The 20,026-nt window shown below is 43.4% G+C and overlaps 1 protein-coding gene, 1 long non-coding RNA gene and 1 pseudogene across 5 annotated transcripts in view; 1 reads left to right on the top strand and 2 right to left on the bottom strand.

The window, feature by feature from the left end:
• Nucleotides 1-10,242, top strand: part of LOC308610282 — a 41,914-nt gene extending 31,672 nt beyond the window's left edge. The window contains exon 4 of the long non-coding RNA XR_014014496.1: nucleotides 9,853-10,242. This is a non-coding gene — a long non-coding RNA (uncharacterized lncRNA). The remainder of the gene's footprint in view (nucleotides 1-9,852) is intronic.
• LOC308610280 (spermatogenesis-associated protein 31A6-like) lies at nucleotides 1,895-9,816 on the bottom strand. Of its 3 annotated transcripts, XM_081259471.1 has the most exons (5): nucleotides 9,714-9,816; nucleotides 9,438-9,530; nucleotides 4,835-4,892; nucleotides 4,199-4,259; nucleotides 1,895-3,970 (listed from the first exon to the last, which is right to left on the bottom strand). In XM_081259471.1, the coding sequence occupies exons 2-5, from the start codon at nucleotides 9,462-9,464 to the stop codon at nucleotides 1,951-1,953; spliced, it is 2,166 nt and encodes a 721-aa protein (XP_081115597.1). In that variant the 5' UTR covers nucleotides 9,465-9,530; nucleotides 9,714-9,816; the 3' UTR covers nucleotides 1,895-1,950. The 3 variants fall into 3 exon arrangements, with proteins under 3 accessions (XP_081115597.1, XP_081115598.1, XP_081115599.1); XM_081259472.1 differs by lacking the exons at nucleotides 4,835-4,892; nucleotides 9,438-9,530; nucleotides 9,714-9,816 and having other exon boundaries at nucleotides 1,895-3,999; nucleotides 4,199-4,311; XM_081259473.1 differs by lacking the exons at nucleotides 4,835-4,892; nucleotides 9,438-9,530; nucleotides 9,714-9,816 and having other exon boundaries at nucleotides 1,895-3,653; nucleotides 4,199-4,311.
• Nucleotides 10,243-18,048: 7,806 nt separating the features above from the next.
• LOC308610292 (centrosomal protein of 78 kDa-like) lies at nucleotides 18,049-19,310 on the bottom strand (annotated as a pseudogene). Its single transcript has one exon. The product of its transcript is annotated as a centrosomal protein of 78 kDa-like (transcript).
• Nucleotides 19,311-20,026: the final 716 nt, after the last annotated feature.

The raw sequence follows: 20,026 nt of genomic DNA, 5'->3' as shown, positions 1-20,026 counted from the left end.
TTTCCTCTGGGTACCGACCCCTCCCACAAGCCCTGGCTCCACTCTCACTGTTCTGCCCATTCTGGAGGCTGCCTTGGGAATCGGGGCCCAGAGGTAGGGCCTGGCTCCAGGGAGAAACCAGGGGTGTGAGCAGTCCTGTGCTCACTCTGCCCCCTCCACCCCAGGTCACAGCATTTCCACGTGTTGAGGGGCCTGACAGGGATGGGGGATGGGGTCCATTTCTGTTGTCATCTGGATCAGGGGCATCAGCTGGAACAGAAATCTCCACAATGAGAAAGACACCACCTGGAGCTGTGTCCACCATGCGCCCTGCACATGGCAGAAAGCACTAAATCACTCTAGAGAAATTCTTCCTCATCTCCCTGCTTTTCCATATGGATGGGGGTCAGGAGACAAGAAAAGCTGTGCCAGAAGCAGATCAGTGGAACACTCCTGGATTGCACCCGGCCCCATCCACTTTGCACAGGTCACCTCCACACCACCACAAATCCTGTCTGATTGCTTCTTCACCTGCCAGGCTCTGGGGTGATCAAGGACTGGGAGACAGGCAAGGCTTACTACACAATCACAAGCCAGTCCCCACCTCTCCCCTGGAGCAGTCCTTGGGCCATGTGTTTATGTGAAGGTCACCAGACTAGGAGTCACATCCCAAGTTCCCTAGTCCTGGCTTTTATACCTATTGTTAAGTTATCCTTTCTAAAAGTCAAGAGGTGATGATGTGTAAGCTTATTAAATATAGTATTAAGAGATCCACCTTCCCTGATTTGCTTTACTTCTATAAGTTTGACCCTCTGTTTTGACCTAAAGGTGGTTTCTCTAGGTCTGTGATCTTAGAGTTGGAATAGGGTAGAGACCCTGGCGTGGGGCCATGGTGAGCTACTGGACCCTTAACTTTTCCTCCCCTTTAGGCCTTTAGATGGTGGTTGTATGTCAGGGGGCTGTTCTTTCAGAACTGCAATTTATGGGAATCTGGTACCACTTTGCCTCCTTCCTTGGATCCAATGATTTTTCTACACCTACATCCCACCCTAAATTCACAGTGTTTGACCATCAGATAGTTACTACCCACAGTCACACCCCTATTCCATTCATCCAAAACTCCTTCTCTGGGGTTAACATAGAGTGGAAGGTAGGTGACCCATGAACGCAGCCATTCATTTATATGGGACTGGACTCAACACAGCCCTCAGCAGCCTCCCTGATACTCCCCCCACCTACACACACAGAGCTGGAAATGCCATCCTTGCTGCTGCTCTAAAGTGTAGGAAAAACAGAGGTGGGGGAGGGTGATGCTGTACATTTTATTATGGCTAAGCTAAAAGGGGTTCATAGGGCATACCTCAATCCCAACCTTCATCAGAGAGAGAAGGAACTCTTAAGAGCAGATGCTGTATATTCCCTACCAAGAGATCCAGGGGCAAGATTTCTCCTGTTTCTGAACTCAGAGCCCATACTCTATTCCCCCCAAACTTCCATCCACTTGGCTCTGACACTTCCTGGAGCCTGAATTGGAATGTCCGGCCCTATCGTGTAAACCTATCCACTACAGTTGCATAAAGTTCAAAGTAGCATAGAAGGAGGAGAAAGACTGGTTGAACCAGATCCTTGGGTGTGGGTTTCATAGGTTTTTCCCGTCTCATTGTTAGAGTAATTTTGGTTTGTGTAATGACGGTATTATAAGGTGCAATGAAGGGACACGAGACAAGGAGCAAGCTTGTGATGCTACTGTCCACCTCCCTCCATGCCCCTCCCTTCTAGAAGACAAAGTGCACAGCACAGACAGCAGCCATTACACTATGCTTTTATTAGAAAAAAAAATATATATATATACATGTATTGGGGAACATTAAATATCTTGGATGTGCTAAGGAGAAAATCATTTTCTCTACAGGGACTGAATTTTTACTTGGAGACATGTCTTCCTACTAAAGGAAAGACTAAAGAAGGATTTTACTGTCGACCAGGCAAGACACCTCCCCAAAGATGACAATGCCTTGGACAGTGTTGATGGTGGGCTGGGGCACCTGGAATCCTTGGCCCATACTGGCAGGTACTAACTGGAAACAAACTCTTCTTGGGGGGCAAGGATGGGAGGCACCTTAGGCCCAGCTGCTCATCGTCGAACCTTACACTTTTCAAACTATGTTGGTGTCTGACTTCCCTTTCCCTGATAGAACAACTCTGGCCCTTGGAGGTGGCTTTATGACTGCAGGCTGTATAACCCATCATTCTCCGTTGCTCTGGGTAGGAGGTAAGCCTATGGCAGCAGAAACACCCACATACTGGGACTTGGAATTCCAGTTTGTGTTCATTTAACTTTGTGGCATGAAGTCCATGGTGAATTGCTCTTTCTTCTTCTGGGATCTGTCCAACAGCTGTCATGAGTGCCTGACCCTCAGCAGTCTCACTCTTCAAGATTGATCTGCTTTTGACTGATCCGTGACTCTGGGCAGTGGCTGATATGGGCTTGAATTTTTGCAGAGCATCTCGACCATTGACTTTTTTATTGGGGAAAATCCACTTTAAAAATAGCCTCATCCTTTTTCTGAAGAGGCTTTCTGGAGGGCTATGTTTCTTCTCTGGCATGAGCTGGAGACATCTGCTCCCAATAGAGTCTGTTATTCCCCTGACCTGGGCAGGGTGGCTCATACTTCCAGCTTGAGAGGTCCCTAATTCTTTAAACCTTTCTTCATGCTCTCCTGGTTTATGCCTCCTACAGTCCTCTCTTTTGTAAGTAGGGGCAATCATCTTGCTCTGGCTCTTCCATGAGTCTTGGAGTTTTGAAGTTTTGGGCTCCTGCTGCCCTAGGTTGCTCCTTTGGGCTTCCATAAGGCCACTTGGCTCCTGGGAAGCTAACCTGTCTCTGGTGGGGACTCTCTGGGGATGGCACTGAGGCACCTGAGAAGCCAAGTTGTCTGCAGCAAGGAACATGTGTTTGGGAAAGTCCTGAATCTGGTTGTCTGACTGTACCTTTACTTTGGAGTTAAACTCACTAGCAACCCCCATGTTAAGGCATGGCTCACCTGGATGTTGGAAAACAGACATTCTAGGTAGTAGGAAACTTTTACTGGCCCCTGGCACCTCTAAACTCCTCATAGGTACATTTGTGGTTTGGGATTTTGTCAACACTTTGGTTTCCAAGATAACACTAGACTGTGGTTGAAGAGCAGGAGACTCCTTGGCCTCCACAGCCTCCCTGGCCTCTTCACCTCTCAAAGATTGGGATCCTAAGTTCACCTCCATCACTGTTACCCTATGGCAGGGGTCTCCTGAAGCCTGACCACCACTCTCCTCTGTTGGCTCATTCCTGACCATTGCTGAACTTGGACCTGGCTCTAGGCTGTCCCTCTTGACCCATTCCACAGTCTCACTCTTCCAGGTTCTGCCCACAAGGCTGAGTGTGAGGGACTGAGAAGGTGGCCTGCCCTCCTGTCCAGTCAGAGAAGCCTTTGCGGGCCCATGGTAGTCAGCAGATGGAATCGCTCCCAGGGCACTCTGGATTTCCTTACACACAGTTGAGGGGACAAGGAGAGGCCTCTTCAGGGTAGGAACTGACTCTTCTGTTATCACCTTCTCTCCTGAATGAGCCTGAGGAGGTTTCTCCAGGAACTCAGCACACTTGACTGTTGAGTGGGACCCAGACACACAGGTGGCTGAAGGGGAAGAGGCAAACTGCAGAACGGTGGAGGGTTGGAGCTTTTTCAGCTTCAAGAGATTTATGGGCTTGAGGACCTTGAGGGGGAGGGTCCACCTGTGCTTTACCCAAAACCTTCTAATATGTGCTTCCAGCACCTCTCGAGTGTCTGGATCAAGGAAGGAAACCCTACAGGAGGTGTTCATGCAGGGTTCCCAACCCTTCAAGCAGTATCTTCCACAGGCTCCAGCAGGCACTGCTTTGCACATCTCACCAGGAGGGTCTTGACATGAGAGCTGATGAAAGTTGCCCTTGCCAGGAAGCCTCCCCAGGCAGCTGTAGGAGAGCAGATGGGGCCAGGATGGCTGGACAGGACAGGCAGGGGTGGGCACCTGTAGCCCAAGAACCCTCCACTGCCCCCACACTGACTTCATAATGCTCCTGCTGTCCCTCACCCTAGGGCTTTAGCCACACCCTCCCATGGCTCCCCCTCCCAGGGCTGGGGTCACATTATAGGCTCTGGGAGGAAGGACGACCCAGGAGAGAAGGGGAAAGATTCTTTACCTTTGCAGAAGTGAAACCAGGTTGTGAGTCCCCTCCAGTTCTTCCAGGCAATCTCTGCAAGCTGGAAATCAGGAGACTGGGTCATGGTGGTGAAGGCAGAGGCCTAAGAGTCTTTCAGGAGGCTGAATGCAATGGCCCTTTAAGGGAAATCTTTGGAGGATTAGACTCTGGAGCCCAAGTATCAGTGTCCAAGGCCACATGTCCCTGACAGTGATGGTAAGTCTCACTTGAAAAGGGTTTGTCCTTTGCAAAGTGCCTTCACGTTAATTAACCCCTGTAGCCCTTACAACTGCCGTGTAGGGGAGAAAGGTCAGTGGTCATCACAGAGGAATCTGAGCAAAGTTAAACAACTTGTCCACAGTTGGACTTGAAGGTCCCACTTCCCAACCCAGGCACCAATGGTCCACCACAGTCCACACACCCCATTTCTAGGTCCTCATGGCTTCATTCTAAGCACAAATTTCTGGGATGTATCTGGGCTCTGATCTCCTTCCAACGAGCCTTCCCAAGGCTCTGTTTCCTGAAGAATAAGCTCTGCCACTGGCATCCTCAGAGACCGTGAAGCTGGGCCCTCAGGATTAGGAGAGATGGAAGCTAACTCTCGGGGGCACGCAGGGCTGAATGGCAAAGGCTTACCTTTCAAAGATCCACTTTTCTTCCTACTCCTGCTCCTCCCCTTCAGCTCTACTTGATGCTGAGAGAGAAGAAAAAATGAGGGGCTAACACCCAACTCTCACTGTCCTCTATCTAGGCAAGCTGTGTTCATGAACAACATGACTTTCTACATTTAACTAAAACTCTGTGGGGGGTTTTCCCCTTTTACTTATTTTTAAAGTGGATAAAAATATTTTCAGTTTTTCTTCTTTGAAGAGTGCAAAGAAGGATTTTTTTTTTTTTTTTTTTTTTGCGGTACGCGGGCCTCTCACTGTTGTGGCCTCTCCCGTTGCGGAGCACAGGCTCTGGACGCACAGGCCCAGCGGCCATGGCTCATGGGCCCAGCCGCGCCGCGGCATGTGGGATCCTCCCGGACCGGGGCACGAACCCGCGTCCCCTGCATTGGCAGGCGGACTCTCAACCACTGCACCACCAGGGAAGCCCAAGAAGGATTTTTTAAGTTTTAATCACCATAGATTTCTTCTGTCACTGTTCCTCTGATCAAGAAACACACACATTCTCAGACCTAAATGCCCACGTGAGCTTTGTCAGATAGGATTCTGCTTCCCAAGGCCAGACCTCCACTCCAGCCTCTTCTCTCAGGCTCTCAGGGGCTCAGCATTGCCCTTAGATCAGCCCCAACACAGAGGAAGGTCTCACTTGAGACACCCGCTGTGGGAAGGTGGCTGGTGAACCAGGGCTCAGGGGTCAGCCTTCCTGCAGAGATTGAACTCTTAGTAATCCAGTCCTTAACCATTAGTCCCTGCATTGGGGACTTGCCCTGGAGCCCTCTACCATACCTGAACTCCTGGTCTACGATCCTAGGCTAGAAATCCTCATGCCCACTCTAACCCCTCTCTGGCCTGGCTTTTCCCTAGAAGGATGATGTTCTCTACTTTTCTGAGAGTTCCCATCTCAGGAGTCTCTCTAGGTGGTTTAGAAAAGTGGAAATAAGAATAAGAAAATAAGAGATAATCTCTGCTGGGATTAAGCCAAAGGTTTCTTACCTTCCTGATGTTTCTATGTTTTCTAGGTGGTGCTAAGAATGGATTACTCTGGAAGCAGGGGAGTAACATTAGGAAGAGCCCCAGTCCACACAGGAACCCAAGGATGATATCAATCACCCAGGAAGTTGGGCTGGATCTCAGCCAGATAGCAACAGTGTTTTTCAAAGAAAAGAGATTCTCCATCTTCTGAACTGCATTGCTGCCCTCAGGCAACAGAGCACTGGGAGTTCGCTTGATGGCAGAACCCCAGGCCTTCATCACAGAGCTGTGGCCTTGTCACAAAGGGCTCCTGAGTGTGGGGGAGGGGCAATAAGAAAAAGAGGCTGAATCACTGCCCCTCCTTCCCATCCAGACCCACAGACACCTGCACCCTCCTGGGGCTTCCAGATCCCTCCTTCCAACCACTCTCATCCTGTCAGAGAGACCTTAGCCAATTTTCTGTTCATTCCATCTGGAACCTGGTTCCTTCATCCATTAGAGACCTTTACTTGAGGCCCACCAACGTGATAACTCTTGAACATCTTAAGCTGACCCTGGAAGACTGGCTGTTTCACAGACATTTTTACTCAGGATTTCCTTTGTCCTCAGCTCCAACTTTCCCACATCATGTTTGTGTCTTGTGTAAAGCCAGGGATAGAACTTGAATTTCTTTTACACTTATTTAGTTTTGTGAATAGTGTATGTTTTGCCTCATTTTCTATCAGAGGGAACTACACACAAAAATTAAAATAATTTATTTTTCAAAATTCATAAGTATGAAAGAATGATAAATAGTTATGTAATAGGGAAGAACAAATCTGACTCCACATCAGATCTTTTTTACTTTAATCTTTATGCTTTGTTGCCTGAGCTAACTCTGTCCATCCCTGTGACCCAGGCTGGCTCTGCACTTTTTGTAAAACAATGTTGCCTAGAGCCTGAAATGTACAGGATAGCCTATTTCTAAGGCTCTGACTTGTAAGAGCCCATTCATGGAGATAAAAAGTTGCAGAACAGAGAAGAATAATTGTTTTGTTGGCCGTTTACAGGAACACGTGACCTGACCAGGATCTGACCCATCTGGCCAGCTGCTAGAACAAAGGATCCAACACCAAGATATTTGCAACAATTAGCCATGCCCCTCCCTCACCTTGCCTTTAAAAAGGCTTTGCTGAAAGCCTTCAGGGAGTTTGGGGTTTTTCCTGGGCATGAGCCACGTGTCTTCTTGCATGGCACTGTGTAAACCTTTCTCTGCTCCAAACTCTGATGTTTCAGTATTTAGCCTCACTGTGCATCAGGCACACAGACTTGCATCTGGTAACAGTTAAACCTTCAAATGATATTTTTGTAAGTTTGTAGTGTTTATAATTCTGGAGTTAGTAAATCTTTAAACTGCACAAAAACTTTTGGGACACACTGCAAACACGCACACACACACGTACTCATTTTCCTTAACCAATCTAGTACTTTCAAATCCAATAATCCATAATTTTCTACTTAAAAAAAATCTTTCATATGTTGTCTCAACCCAACTTCTTAGTTTGCAACGATAAGACAGTCCCCACTCTCCAGATAAATTTTGAAATATGTGGTCTTAATCCATTAGGGCTGCTATAACAATATACCATAGACTGGGTAGATTAAAGACAACAGACATTTATTATCACAGTTCTGGAGGCTGGGAAGCCCAAGATCGAGTCACCAGTATGGCCACCTCGTAGTGAGAGCTCTCTTCTTGGTTCACAGCTGGAGCCTTCTCTCTGTATCCTCATATGATGGGAGGAGGCTAGAGATATCTCTGGAGTCTCTTTTATAAGGCACTAATCCCATTCATGAAAGCTCATAAGCACTTTTGCATGGCCCCGCCTCCTATCTTTAAGAGGTAGGATTTCAACATGTAAATTTTGAGAGAACATTAACATTCAGACATGTGCACACATTCTATACCCGGAAGCTAGGAATGGGTTAGGGTGAGCCAAGGTCCTGACCCTAAAGGGCTGTAGGGTGAAGAGTAGGACTAGGGGTCAAACCCTTGGGGCTGAGCCAGGTCTTGAGCAGCCTCTTCAGATATCCCTAGTGTGTTATGTATGTATTCTCTTTTCTGAGTGTGCCTTGCCTTTCCTGCCCCATCCTCCCAGGCCCCTGAAGCTTCAAGTCCAGCCTGAACCATAGAGAAAGGGAGCTTTGAGTCTTACGCAAAATTCCCTTATGACACCACTTCCTATCCCTTAGCAGTAACACAAGATTCACTGAAGGATTCACATGGTAAATATGTCTTAATGCCCCATGAGGGCTTGAAAATAATGTGTATTCTCTGCTTGTTGGTCATAATTTTATACAGTTTTAGTGGGAACGTGGGCATGTGAGTTTGTTTGGCTATATTGCCATGAATGTGCACTTTCACAAACATATCTCCTACATCTACTATTTTTCCTACGGTCTTTTCCTCCCATATGATATTCTCACCTTAATTCAACCTTTTATCAAAATTTAGACTTAGGTCTGTCACCATGTGGACATGCTTTGTAACAAAGTAGCTTCAACCGAGGAGGTCAGTGGAAGGCCTGGACCAGCTATCTTGGTTCCATGATAGTAAGCAAAGGATCGCAAACTCCCATGTTAAGCTTAAGCAGAAAGCAAAGTTTATTTAAGCGTGGGTACACTCTCAGAGAGGGAGAGAGAGAAGGAGAGAGAAAGAGCAGGCTGTTTCTGAGAACAGGCTATTTCAGCGAAGTGAAGCAAGCCCAAAGCAAAGTATATCGAAGCAAAGGTACACTCTCGGGGTGGGGGGGGGATGGGTCTACTGTTTCTGCAAATTGAAAGCAGCATTCCTAGAAAGGCTTACGAGCGCTTTTAAGGAGCATTTTGCAGAGAGGTGGGGGTGAGTGACAAGGATCATTATTTGATTGACAGTCCTGAGCTATGGAACAAGTTTTCTGCTGCGCATGCTCTCATCCTTGAACCCCCAAGAAATGGTGGGGGGAGGGGCAAAACCACATGTAATTTATTGTAATTACGGTATAATGAGTTTGGATTTACTGTAGGTTATACGCCTGTCTGGTCTGGGCGTGCACAGCCTGGAGAAGTCCCCTGGTGTTGCTGTGCCTCTCTTCATCAGGGTAAGCTGCCCACCACCCGACCATAGTTTCTCCCGTTCTGGGTGGAGTCAAGGGAGGGTCCCCAGGTGGCTGCGTGTGACTCAATTTCTTCTTCGTGTCTTTCCCACCAGTCACCTCCTTGCTGCTAACGTCTGACTAACTACCTAACAGGTCTTCTTTGCATTCATATTTGCTCCCTAAATTTTCTCTATGACTTTATTTTCAATATGTTTTGTTTGATGGGGTTTTTTTTTGAAATTTAAAAATCTTATGATAACATTTACCTTGATTTATTTAATTATTGTTCTACTGTAATTGATTTCTGCCATCTTATATTATGCTTTATTTTCTACATTTTCTTTATTGTTTCTTTTTTTCCCTTCTTTGGCATCTTCCATTTTACAGGTCAAGGGTACTTATGTTTGTTTGACATTTGGGAATTTTTAGTATTGTAATGGTTTTATATCTTGAATTACGTTAATTTTCTCCTCAATTTCTTACCCGTGGATGAAAAATGTTCCCTGCCATATGAGTAGACAAAGGATGTTGCAGTCATCAAGTCAGACGTCAAAGCAGGAACCCTCAACTGTGCACCTTGAGGGGATTCGGGATGGAGAAAAACAGGGTACTGGTTCTAGAGTTAAGGTGCATATCAAAGGACTGATTTCACGGAGCCCAGATTCTTTCATCTTCTCATACATAGAAAAGTGCTAAAGTCCTTAACTTGAGAGGTCTAGTTTTCTTTAATTAATAGTAACCGTTTGATGTTCTGACTACCTGGTTTTGGTTGACTCCTCCCTTAGGTCTTCTGAGCAGTTCCTCAGAGTGATCTGACAGGCTGTGTTCTGGGCTTAAGTCCTCAGAAAATCTGCCAAATAAAACATAATTCTCCTTTTGGGTTGTGCATAGTTTTCAGTCAGCAGTCTTGGCAACCAATGAAGGGGCCCAGAGCAGACTTTTCTTCTTTGCCTGAACTCTATGAGGATCCAGAGTCCTGGCACCAGCAGAGGCTTCTTGGGCCTGTCCGCTTTCTCAGAGAGTCCAGACGAATTTGGGTGAGTATCTCCTGGTTCTTGGATCTCCAGTTTTGGTTGATGATCCTAAGTTTTATTCAGTGGTGTTAAACTCTTCTCTTGAGTAGTAGGTTATCCTTGAAACTTGGTTTCAAGAAGAAGTACCTGGGTCATCCTCAGTGAAAGACACTGGGAAGATTTTTACTCAGTTTAAACACTGAGAGCTTAACCTCGGTAGAAAAACACTGGGAAGACTTTTGCTCAAGTGGGTTAGCCTCACTTAAAAGACACTGGGAAGATCTTGCTCAGTTTACACACTGCGTGGTTTATCCTCAGTTGAAAGACTGGGGAGACTTTGCTCAGGTGAAAGACACTGAGAAAAAGTTGGACTGGGTAATTAGGTGGAAGACTAACCTGTCTTCCTTGAATTGGCTACTTTAATAGAGTTTGTCAAAATAAAAGTGATCTTCACAAATTGAACTCAGAATGGGGAACTTAGCTTTCAATACAAAAGGAAAAGGAACAACAACAGATTTCCAGCCTCCAACGGATATCCTGGCCAGGTTTATGTACATACAAAATTTACATTTACAAGTGCTTACTTTCTTGGGACTTAAAGAAAATCTTGCCCTAAAAATGACTAAGATAGGACTCTTTTATTGCATATGCAGTTAAGTTAGAAAAAGCTGGCTTGATAAAAACATCTTTTCAGAATTCTGACTTCAAAAAAACAAAAGGCTTTCTAGGGGAAACTTGCATTTCTCTTCCTGTGTCTTTGAAATGTTAAGTGTTCTGATATTCTTCAGTGTGTGTGTGTGTGTGTGTGTGTGTGTGTGTTTTGAGAACTTGGTCACTACCATCGAAAAGTACTTATATGGTGTACATTTGCCAATTTCCTCACTTCCATTGTGAAAGGAGTTCCCTATTCCTAAGAAAACGGACCTATGTCCGACTGACACAGAAGATGGAGATGTATCCCAGTGCATTTACATATGTATATCTATTAAATTTATGTATATATATATAATGCCTAATGGAAACATCTCAGATGTTCTCTTTGGTATTTTTCTTTAATTTTACTTATAAAATTGTGACCATTTTTTAACTCAAAAGAGGAGAACTTTAAAAATTAATTAAGAAGACATCCTCAGTAGTCTAAGGTTCAGAGTGACTTGGCAGAGAAAATTGCTGAATGGTTAGATAATAGTGCTGGTATGCTTGGCTATTGTACACTTTCCATTTGAGTTTCTCTTCCTTGAAATTACAAGAACTATATGACTCAAGAGAAAGATTGATAATTAGGAATATTCTGCTTGCTTTATTTTATTTATTTTGTTGTTGTTGTTGTTGCGGTACGCGGGCCTCTCACTGCTGCGGCCTCTCCCGTTGCGGAGCACAGGCTCCGGACGCGCAGGCCCAGTGGCCATGGCCCACGGGCCCAGCCGCTCCGCGGCATGTGGGATCCTCCCGGACCGGGGCACGAACCCGTGTCCCCTGCATCGGCAGGCGGACTCCCAACCACTGTGCCACCAGGGAAGCCCGTCTGCTTGCTTTTTATATAGCCTATTGAAGAACATTTTAATTATTTGGAGGTCATAGGAAGGAACCTTCATGATCTAAGTTTTGAACAAGTAGTGTTGCAACACAAAGCTATGACTTAAAAAGGAAATTTGAAATGACCTATTTCTTTTGGCATCTCAATCCAGATATCTGTCAGTAAAATGAGTCACTTTTCAGTCAAATGGGTGGTCAGCAATATAATTTTTTATTGGGAAGCTGAAAGACACCATTGCCAAGCAGAGCACCTGCAGTGTTTACATCTATATTTGAGCATCTTTCGTTTTCCCAAGGGGTGCAAGTGAAGAGAAGGCAGGCAGAGAAATGCACTTGAATAAAGCTTTTCAAGATGGATAGAACAGAGAGCATTCCCAGAGGCAGGTCAAGTTCAACCCAAGAACAACTCTCTCAGTGCTTTCACAACTAGGTAAAATACAAGACCAGTAGTAACTCAGCTCTCAAATCAGTGGTGAAATCCAGCAGAAGGTTGTTAATATTGATACGGTTAACATACATCAAATAGGATTACTGAATTTTCTGAATCCAACTGAACTCCCAGGATTGTTTGGTTTCATAGGCTGTTGGGCTCAAGACGCATTTGGTTTTAAATAATCCTTCCTAAAATGTTCAGCTTTCAGTCTAATATGATGGAAACCCAGCTTGAGTGTGTCTTATAATACACTGGACAGGAAAGACTATGGGCATTGAATTATTCAAAACATGGCAGGTGAAGGAGTGATATGTGGGGAGGATGTGATCATAGAAATGAGTGAGACTGATATGTCTTGTTATCTCATTTGATTTACCTGTTAGAACTCTTCCAAATATTAGAGGAAAGAAATCAATATCAATTTTCACCTGTCACGTTCCACACTTCAATGATGAATGAATGTCAAATTTGACCACAGTTTTCTGTACCACCTGCTCTGAAATAATATTTCTGGGCCTTTATTAAAAATGTAAAATTTTCATTGAATTTCCAAATATGATTCTGCAGTGGCTAATTCAGCTTGTTTCATTAGTAAGCAAGTTCTGATGAGTAATACTAACTTAATAAGCCTGCATGTGAGGTTAAAGTGTCAACTAAACCTGCCGAAGGTGATGAGATATGACTGTGATGTGGTGGTAGGACACTCACCTTCCTGAACGAACCCTGCGAGCACACAGTTCTTGGGAGAAACCAGTACTGCATATAGTAGCAAATCTGATATCATTTTACATGTCTCCTGTAGCAGTGGAATGCGCACACATACAAACATGATCATGGGTGAAAAAACACACATGCGCACCTTAGAGGCTTACATTAATTTCTGAATATAGTTCTCCGGAAAGAAAAAGCTTTACTGATGATTTGTATTTTTATAGTTTATTGTTTTATCCATACTAAAACACTTCATGAAATCACTTCCTGTTTTGTTGTCCATGGAATCCTTTCCATTTTGAGATGCTAAATATAAATCGAAATAATGATTATAGTCCTTGGCCATGAAAGACTAAGTTACAGAGAACCCGGTGACTGGAGGTCAGAGCTGCCACGGAATTATTCTCTGCTCCAGAGACCATCAGAATATCACTGTGTACCCACTTAAGGATAGAATGCTGCTATTGAGAAACGAGCTCTCTTTTATTTCTACTAAAAGGAGAGAACAGTAGGGGACCTTGGCTGCGCGAGTGTATGAGACTTTCTCTGTTTTGTACAATAAGCCAAAAACAATACATGAAATAGCCTCACGCCTTTTGTCTTTTGTACCCAGCTCCTTCCTGTATTGCTCCTGATCCATTACACTTAAATCAACAAGAGTTGCTTGAACATTTTGACAGTTATGTTCCCCATACCCTGAAGCCTTTTTAAAGGGTTACTGAGATAAAGCTATTTCAAAAATACTCCCTCCAAATTTTTTCAGGGTGGCATCAATGAAAGTAACTTAGAGGAAAAAAACTTGAGTTCCTGGCCTACCCCTCTAAGGCCAGGCAAGCATAAACCTTCATAGCAAAACCTAAGTTTGCTCCCAGTTGAGAATTTGGTTTCCACGGTCTTATATAAAAAGTATATGGAGACTTTAATTCCCTATAAGCCCTTTCCAAAGAGTGAATACAGTTCATCATTCGTAAGAGATGATGAAAGTTACAATTTTGTTGAATAGGTGGAATATATATTACATATAATATACATATTTATTTTTAATATATATATATATAATATATATAAAGTTACTATTCAGAGTCCTAAAACGTGGATTTTTCTTACTTACCAAGAATGAACAGTAACTTGATCTCTAAATAATAAAGCACCTGGTCATAACAGAATCATAACAAATATTTGATATCAGAATGAATTCACTGTTCAGGTGTAAAGAGGGAATAGCTTCAGTTTTCCTCTTTCGTGCACCCCATTATTGCATCCTGGACAGAGGGGATTTTCTTGATTTTAATCTAAAGGAGAAATGGTCACTTTTGTTGAGATGGAAATTGACCACCTCAGTAGGCAGAGGCACTGTTTTTATTTGGCTGAATTCATGTTTCTAGTGATAATTCAAGGTGTAATAGGGTTTTCTCAGCCACTCCAAAATCTGAAAATGATAAGCATCTCACCAGAGTTTCAGGATGGCCCATTACCTATTCTGTGGAAAGGATATTCAAAATACCATGCTTCATCAATGTCTTCTTTGACTTGTTAATGAATGGACAACTACTGAGTTAAGACAGTGTCTTATCCTTGCTTCAAAAAAATAAAAACAGAAAACCCCCACAAACACAAAAAAACTGTTAACAATGAAAACTTATTATGCCAGGCCTTAGTATGGCCTGACTTGGAAATTTAGTTTCAGAGGCTTTTGTGAATATACCAAGGAAAGAGGACCTAGGTGTATCTTATTCCCACAGGCCGCCAATAAATATTTGCTTAACGGACAAAATATGAATATATAGTGTAGGAGAGAACCTGACAGATGCTTCACATTATTGAGTGATAGCAATGCCCAAACTCATCTGTGATCAAACACTATGAAAGTATCCTCCTAAGGATAAACTTATTACAAATAAGAAGTGAAAATTCAATTATGCAGATACTTTCAGTGTCAGCTCTGATATGCAAAAAGCATGGAAGTTGTCACTGTATCTTGTCCTTACAAGATAATGCTGTACAAAATGAAAATCAGTGACTTTTCTCAGACATGATTAATAAAACATGTAACTATGAAAGAATTTTCAAACGGTAATTATGTATGTGTATATATGTGTCTCTGAAAAATCTGGTCAAAGAAAACTGAGGCTATCAGTATAAACTTCTTTAACTTCTATCTCTTCTTACCTTTATTTCCTCCCAAACTTACCAGTATCCATCCAGCTCGAAGGATACAAGTGATTTTTATATACTGTGCAAGGTTTTTTTCTTATTCATATGTCCGTGTTTCCCCAATTCTCTAAATTATTATCTACATCTTCAGGATCTCCTTTATTGGTTCCTTCATTTCAACATATAAAATACAAGTCCTTCTCATTCTAAAAAATTCTTTTTTGCTAATTATTTTCTCTTTTCATCCAAACTCCTTGAGAGCAGCCTCTTCCCACTGTCCTCACTAGCCCCGCCTGGCCCCGACAGGCAGCCCTACACCCTCAGTTTATTGCCATCTGGCTTTTTGTCCACCACTTCCCTGCACTGCTCTCAGGTCACTGGGGACCTAACTGCCCAAATCCAATGGACACTCACAGTCTCTGAAGGACGACGCTGGCATCTCCTTCCTCCTTCTTGAATCTCTATCACCTCTCTCCTTCCCAGAATTCTTCCTCTGCTTATCACTTAAACGTTGTCAGGACTCACAGTTCTCTGACATCTCATCCATTTTCATGATTTTAATGACTGCTGATATGTGCTGAGGACATTCAAATTTTTATCTTTCCATGTCTTCACGTGCATGTCCAGTTATCTACCAGTTTGTCTTCTGAATTCTACAGGTGCTTCAAAATTCTACATGTCCAGAACTAAAGTCTTTTCCCCACTTCAGTTCTTTATCCCCTATTTCCAAACTCAATGATACCACCACCCAACCTTAGTCACACAGATGGGGGTTCAGCCTCCGCCTCCTACTTCTTCCTTACTTCCCAAGGTCAAGTCTTGCTGGTAATTTCCTAAATACAATTAGAACTTATTTCCTCCCTTCATTTATACCTTATTTCAGACCCCTTTCTTCTTGCTATTACCTGGTCTAGAAGTTACGAAATTGCTCTTCGGTGGAACCAGTTGTTAGACATTCTATTAAAAAAGGACTCTAGGGTCAAATAGCTTTGAGGATGGCTGTGTACCATACGCCTGCTGTGACGATCCAGAATGAACATTAGCCTACAGCAGCCCCGAGAAGCTGTACAGTAAAGGAACCTGATTAACTTTACTTAAGCCAGGTTCTCCCTTCTGCCGGCCTATAAACCTTTCAGTAGGGACAGGAGAGGAGGTGGCAGCGTGAAAATCCCACTTGAAAATATAAAGCACTGCTCCTCAGAAGAGTGGGGCATAATTATCTCCAGGCTTCTTCAGATTCCTCATCCATACTGACGTCAGTGGTCTAAAATGCCACCCGAACTTGTCCTTTCCATTCTTAGCTATTTTCTGAGGAAACCAGCTCCACGCACATGGTTGGTTAAGACATGCTCTCCTCCTCCTCGCTGCCTCCTTTAGGGGCACTTGCCGCTGCCTGGGGACACTGCACTGATCCTCCAGAGCCTGTGCCTGTGGCTCTGTAACACACCCCTCGCACACTCACGGCTCTGGACTTCCGCTGTCCACTCTGCCTTGAGTATCCTTGCCTTTCACCGGTTGACTCACCAGTTTCTCACGAGTCCTTTAAGACTTAGCTTAGGGACTGCCCCTTTTGATGACTTTTCTTTGCCTCACGGCTCCCCCTCTTCTTCCACAAACACTGACTAAACGCCCTGAATATGCCCGTCACAGCAGGTCACGTGCAGGATGAGACATCTGCTGTGCGTCTTCCCCTCTGACTCCACTGCTAAAGGGCCAACACTACATCTTGCTCATTGTTTCACTCCTCTAACACTCAACCCATGACTAATGAACTAACTAGTACTGTAGTAGCCCTCTTAGTAACAATCAGGCAGGACCTTCTACAAGAAATCTGACACTCCAGCTTTTCTCTGATCTCACCTTTCACTCTGATTGAACTAAAGACTTACGTGTACATGTTTTACCAGGGAGACATAATTTAATCCAGAGATGTGTCATCACATACTCTTACATACTCTGCCGTTTAAAAATTCTGCTCACAATGGGGGAAGGAGACAGGTGTGCTTTCTGACAGCCCCACTGTTTTTGCACTTCTAGTGGTCACTGGCTTCTCTCTGTGCCTTCCTTAAACCCTTCTTAACAAGGGAACAGGATAACAAAGTAATTAAGAGCCTGGTTACAGCCTATGTGTGAACAGAAACATAAACAGGGACATAGAGAATAGACTAGCGGTTGCCAAGGAGGAGGGGGTGGGAGAGGGTTGGATTGGGAGTTTGGGATTAGCAGATGCAAACTGGTGTATATACAGGATGGATAAACAAAAAGGTCCTACGTGGGACTTCCCTGGTGGCGCAGTGGTTAAGAATACGCCTGCCAATGCAGGGGACATGGGTTCAAGCCCTGGTCCGGGAAGATCCCACATGCCAGAGAGCAACTAAGCCGGATGTCACAACTACTGAAGTCCAGGCACCTAGAGCCCGTGCTCTGCAACAAGAGAAGCCACCACAATGAGAAGCATGTGCACCTCAACTAGAGGAAGCCCGAGTGCAGCAACAAAGGCCAAACACAGCCAAAAATAAATACATACATGCATTTATTTTTAAAAAGTGCATGTATTTAAAAAAAACCCAAAAAGTTCCTACTGTAGAGCACAGGGAACTATATCCTATATCCTGTGATAAACCGTAATGGAAAAGAATATGAAAAAGAATGTACATAAATGTGTAACTGAGTCACTTTCCTGTACAGCAGTAATTAACACAACACTGTAATTCAAGTGTATGTCAATAAAAAATAAAATTTAAAAAAATTGCCAGAAAAATAGTCACATAAGGGGAACTTCCCTGGTGGTCCAGTGGTTAAGACTTTGCCTTCCAATGGAGGGGGTGAGGGTTCAATCCCTGGTCGGGGAGCTAAGATCCCACATGCCTTGAGGCCAAAAAACCAAAATATAAAACAGAAGCAATACTGTAACAAATGCAATAAACACTTTAAAAATGGTTGACAGCATAAAAAATCTTTAAAGAAAAAATTCACATAAATCAGAAACAAATGAAAGATAATAAAGTCCATACATTAAAAAAAAAAAAAAGGGGCTTCCCTGGTGGCGCAGTGGTTGAGAGTCCGCCTGCCGATGCAGGGGACACGGGTTCGTGCCCCGGTTCGGGAAGATCCCACATGCTGTGGAGCAGCTGGGCCCGTGAGCCATGGCCGCTGAGCCTGGCGTCCGGAGCCTGTGCTCCACAAGGGGAGAGGCCACAACAGTGAGAGGCCCACATACAGCCAAAAAAAAAAAAAAAAAAAAAAAAAAAAAAAAAAAGAGCATGGGTTCGGGTCACATTGCAACTTCCCACTTACTTATAGCTGTGTAATTCTGGGCAACTCACATAATGTCTCCTCAGACTGTTCATCTATAAAATGGGGATGGTAAGAGTTCCCTACCTCAGAGCGTTGCTGTAATCCATAAACACGGTTAAGTGCCTTGGTAAATGTTTGAGGCTCTCTGGTTATTATGAATTAAAATATGTCAATGGCTTCTGGCCGTGTGATTTATATAATAGTTTGATGTTTAACCAAATGGTAAAACTATTCCATTTATTATTCCCATCTCTTTTTAACCCTTAGCCTGCTTTGTTGTTTATGTTTTCTGCCACCACAGAGTGCTAGTTCCAGGAGAGTAAAGGCTTTATTTTGTTCACTGCTGAAAGCAACAGCACCCAGAAAAGTACTGTACATATGAAGCCCTCAGTAAACACTAGCTGAATGAATGGTGCAAAGTGTTACAAGGAAAAGTACACCCAAACTTTCATTATAATAAAAAAGTATAGATAAAAAAATCTTTCTCTAATGGCTTCCAGTCAAGTAACTGAAAACACCATATGCTATAATAATAACATAAGTAATTTATGAAAATTTGAAGGCAAAAACATAATTTTAAAAGATTTAGACCTACGTTAGGTGTGATAGAGTATGGATGCTTTCTTGAAATTCACAATCAGATCCAAGAGTATCACTTTCAGACTGTTCTAGTACACTGAGTTTACTTTTAGTTGTCTTTGATGACACAGTCACTATTCTACTCTCTTTCTTAACAGAAATGTGTTTTCTCGAAGACTCACTTTTAATTGGTTTATTAACCAAAGAATTATTTTGCCCAATTCCTTTGCTTTTCTGCTTTACAGGTGAGTCAGAGCAGGAATGCAGGTCCTTCCCAGGTTGTTTCTTAGCAGAGTAGTTTTTGGTCTATTCACCTGCTTTGCTCATTTTCTCTGAAGAAGACCTGCTATTTCTAGATAATTCCTCTTCTTTTCTTTGACTTCCAGTTCCAGAAATGACGTCTGCTGAAGGAGAATATGTTCTAGCAATGAAATCTTCAAAAGACTCCTGCCGCTGCTCTGTGACTGGGACCCCCAGGTTGTCTTTGGAAGTTTCTAAGGCCTCCTGAGTAGACGCTGGGACACGGAAGGAGTCGAGAGGCAAAGGAATCCTAGCATCACCTGTAATTTTCGGAAAGTGGAGGGGAAGACAAAAGACAAGACAAAAATTCAGTGATGAACAAAGCCAACCATTAAAAAGTAGAGTTCAAAACTTCAATGTTACTCTGTAATCTTATTATTAACACAGTCAATTGATTAATCAGAAGATTTCAGAGCCAGTTTTTTTTGTAATTATATCTTGCCAAGTGATTCTCAGCTTAACCTAGCTATATCCAAGGCTATGTCCGCTACGTTTTCAGACTTTGGTGATTGGGGTAGTTATTACCCATTTCCTTTCCCTCACTAAAAATAAAACCCTATTCTGTAGGATAATTAATGTCTTTTCTATCCTCCAGGCACATGTAAACCGTATATAGTTTGTGACCAGACTGTGTTCTCAAGCTGTCAGTTCCCAAGACCACTCTGAGATGGGCTGATGGGGGCTCCAAGTAAGGCTAGAGGAAAAGCTGACAGGTTTTCCCCTCCCATTCCCATAACCAGGTGATTCACTCTAATATGTTACCTATTAGCTATGTCTGGACTACTTATTTTAAAAATTATATCAGTATGTGTACCTTCATTAGTGTTCCTTCATTGTAAGCTGACTGCATACAAATAGAAACCTAGATAAAATATGAACAGAATAGACATTTATACAATTTAAAATCTGGATATATTTTCTCTAATGTCTTCTTTCTTCATTAAGGATAGTTTGCTTTAACTCATAAATTTTCTCAAGAACTTCCAGTCTCCTTATTTACAAAAGTACAGTATCATGAAATGGGCCCACATTTACTAATCTCAGATTTC

This window comes from Mesoplodon bidens, assembly GCF_964165515.1.
Source record: "Mesoplodon bidens genome assembly, contig: HAP1_SCAFFOLD_349, whole genome shotgun sequence".
NCBI lineage: Eukaryota > Metazoa > Chordata > Mammalia > Artiodactyla > Ziphiidae > Mesoplodon > Mesoplodon bidens.
The sequence above is the reverse complement of the archived record's forward strand: the minus strand, read 5'-3'. Positions and strand labels throughout refer to the sequence as shown.

Excerpts from the sequence above, each read along its gene's own strand:
- LOC308610280 (XM_081259471.1), bottom strand. The coding sequence starts at position 9,464 with ATGGCAGGGAACATTTTTCATCCACGG. Across the intron at positions 4,260-4,834 it reads GAAAAGTGGATCTTTGAAAG|CTTGCAGAGATTGCCTGGAA; the intron begins GTAAGCCTTTGC and ends CCTGATTTCCAG. Across the intron at positions 3,971-4,198 it reads CTGGTTTCACTTCTGCAAAG|CTGCCTGGGGAGGCTTCCTG; the intron begins GTAAAGAATCTT and ends GCTCTCCTACAG.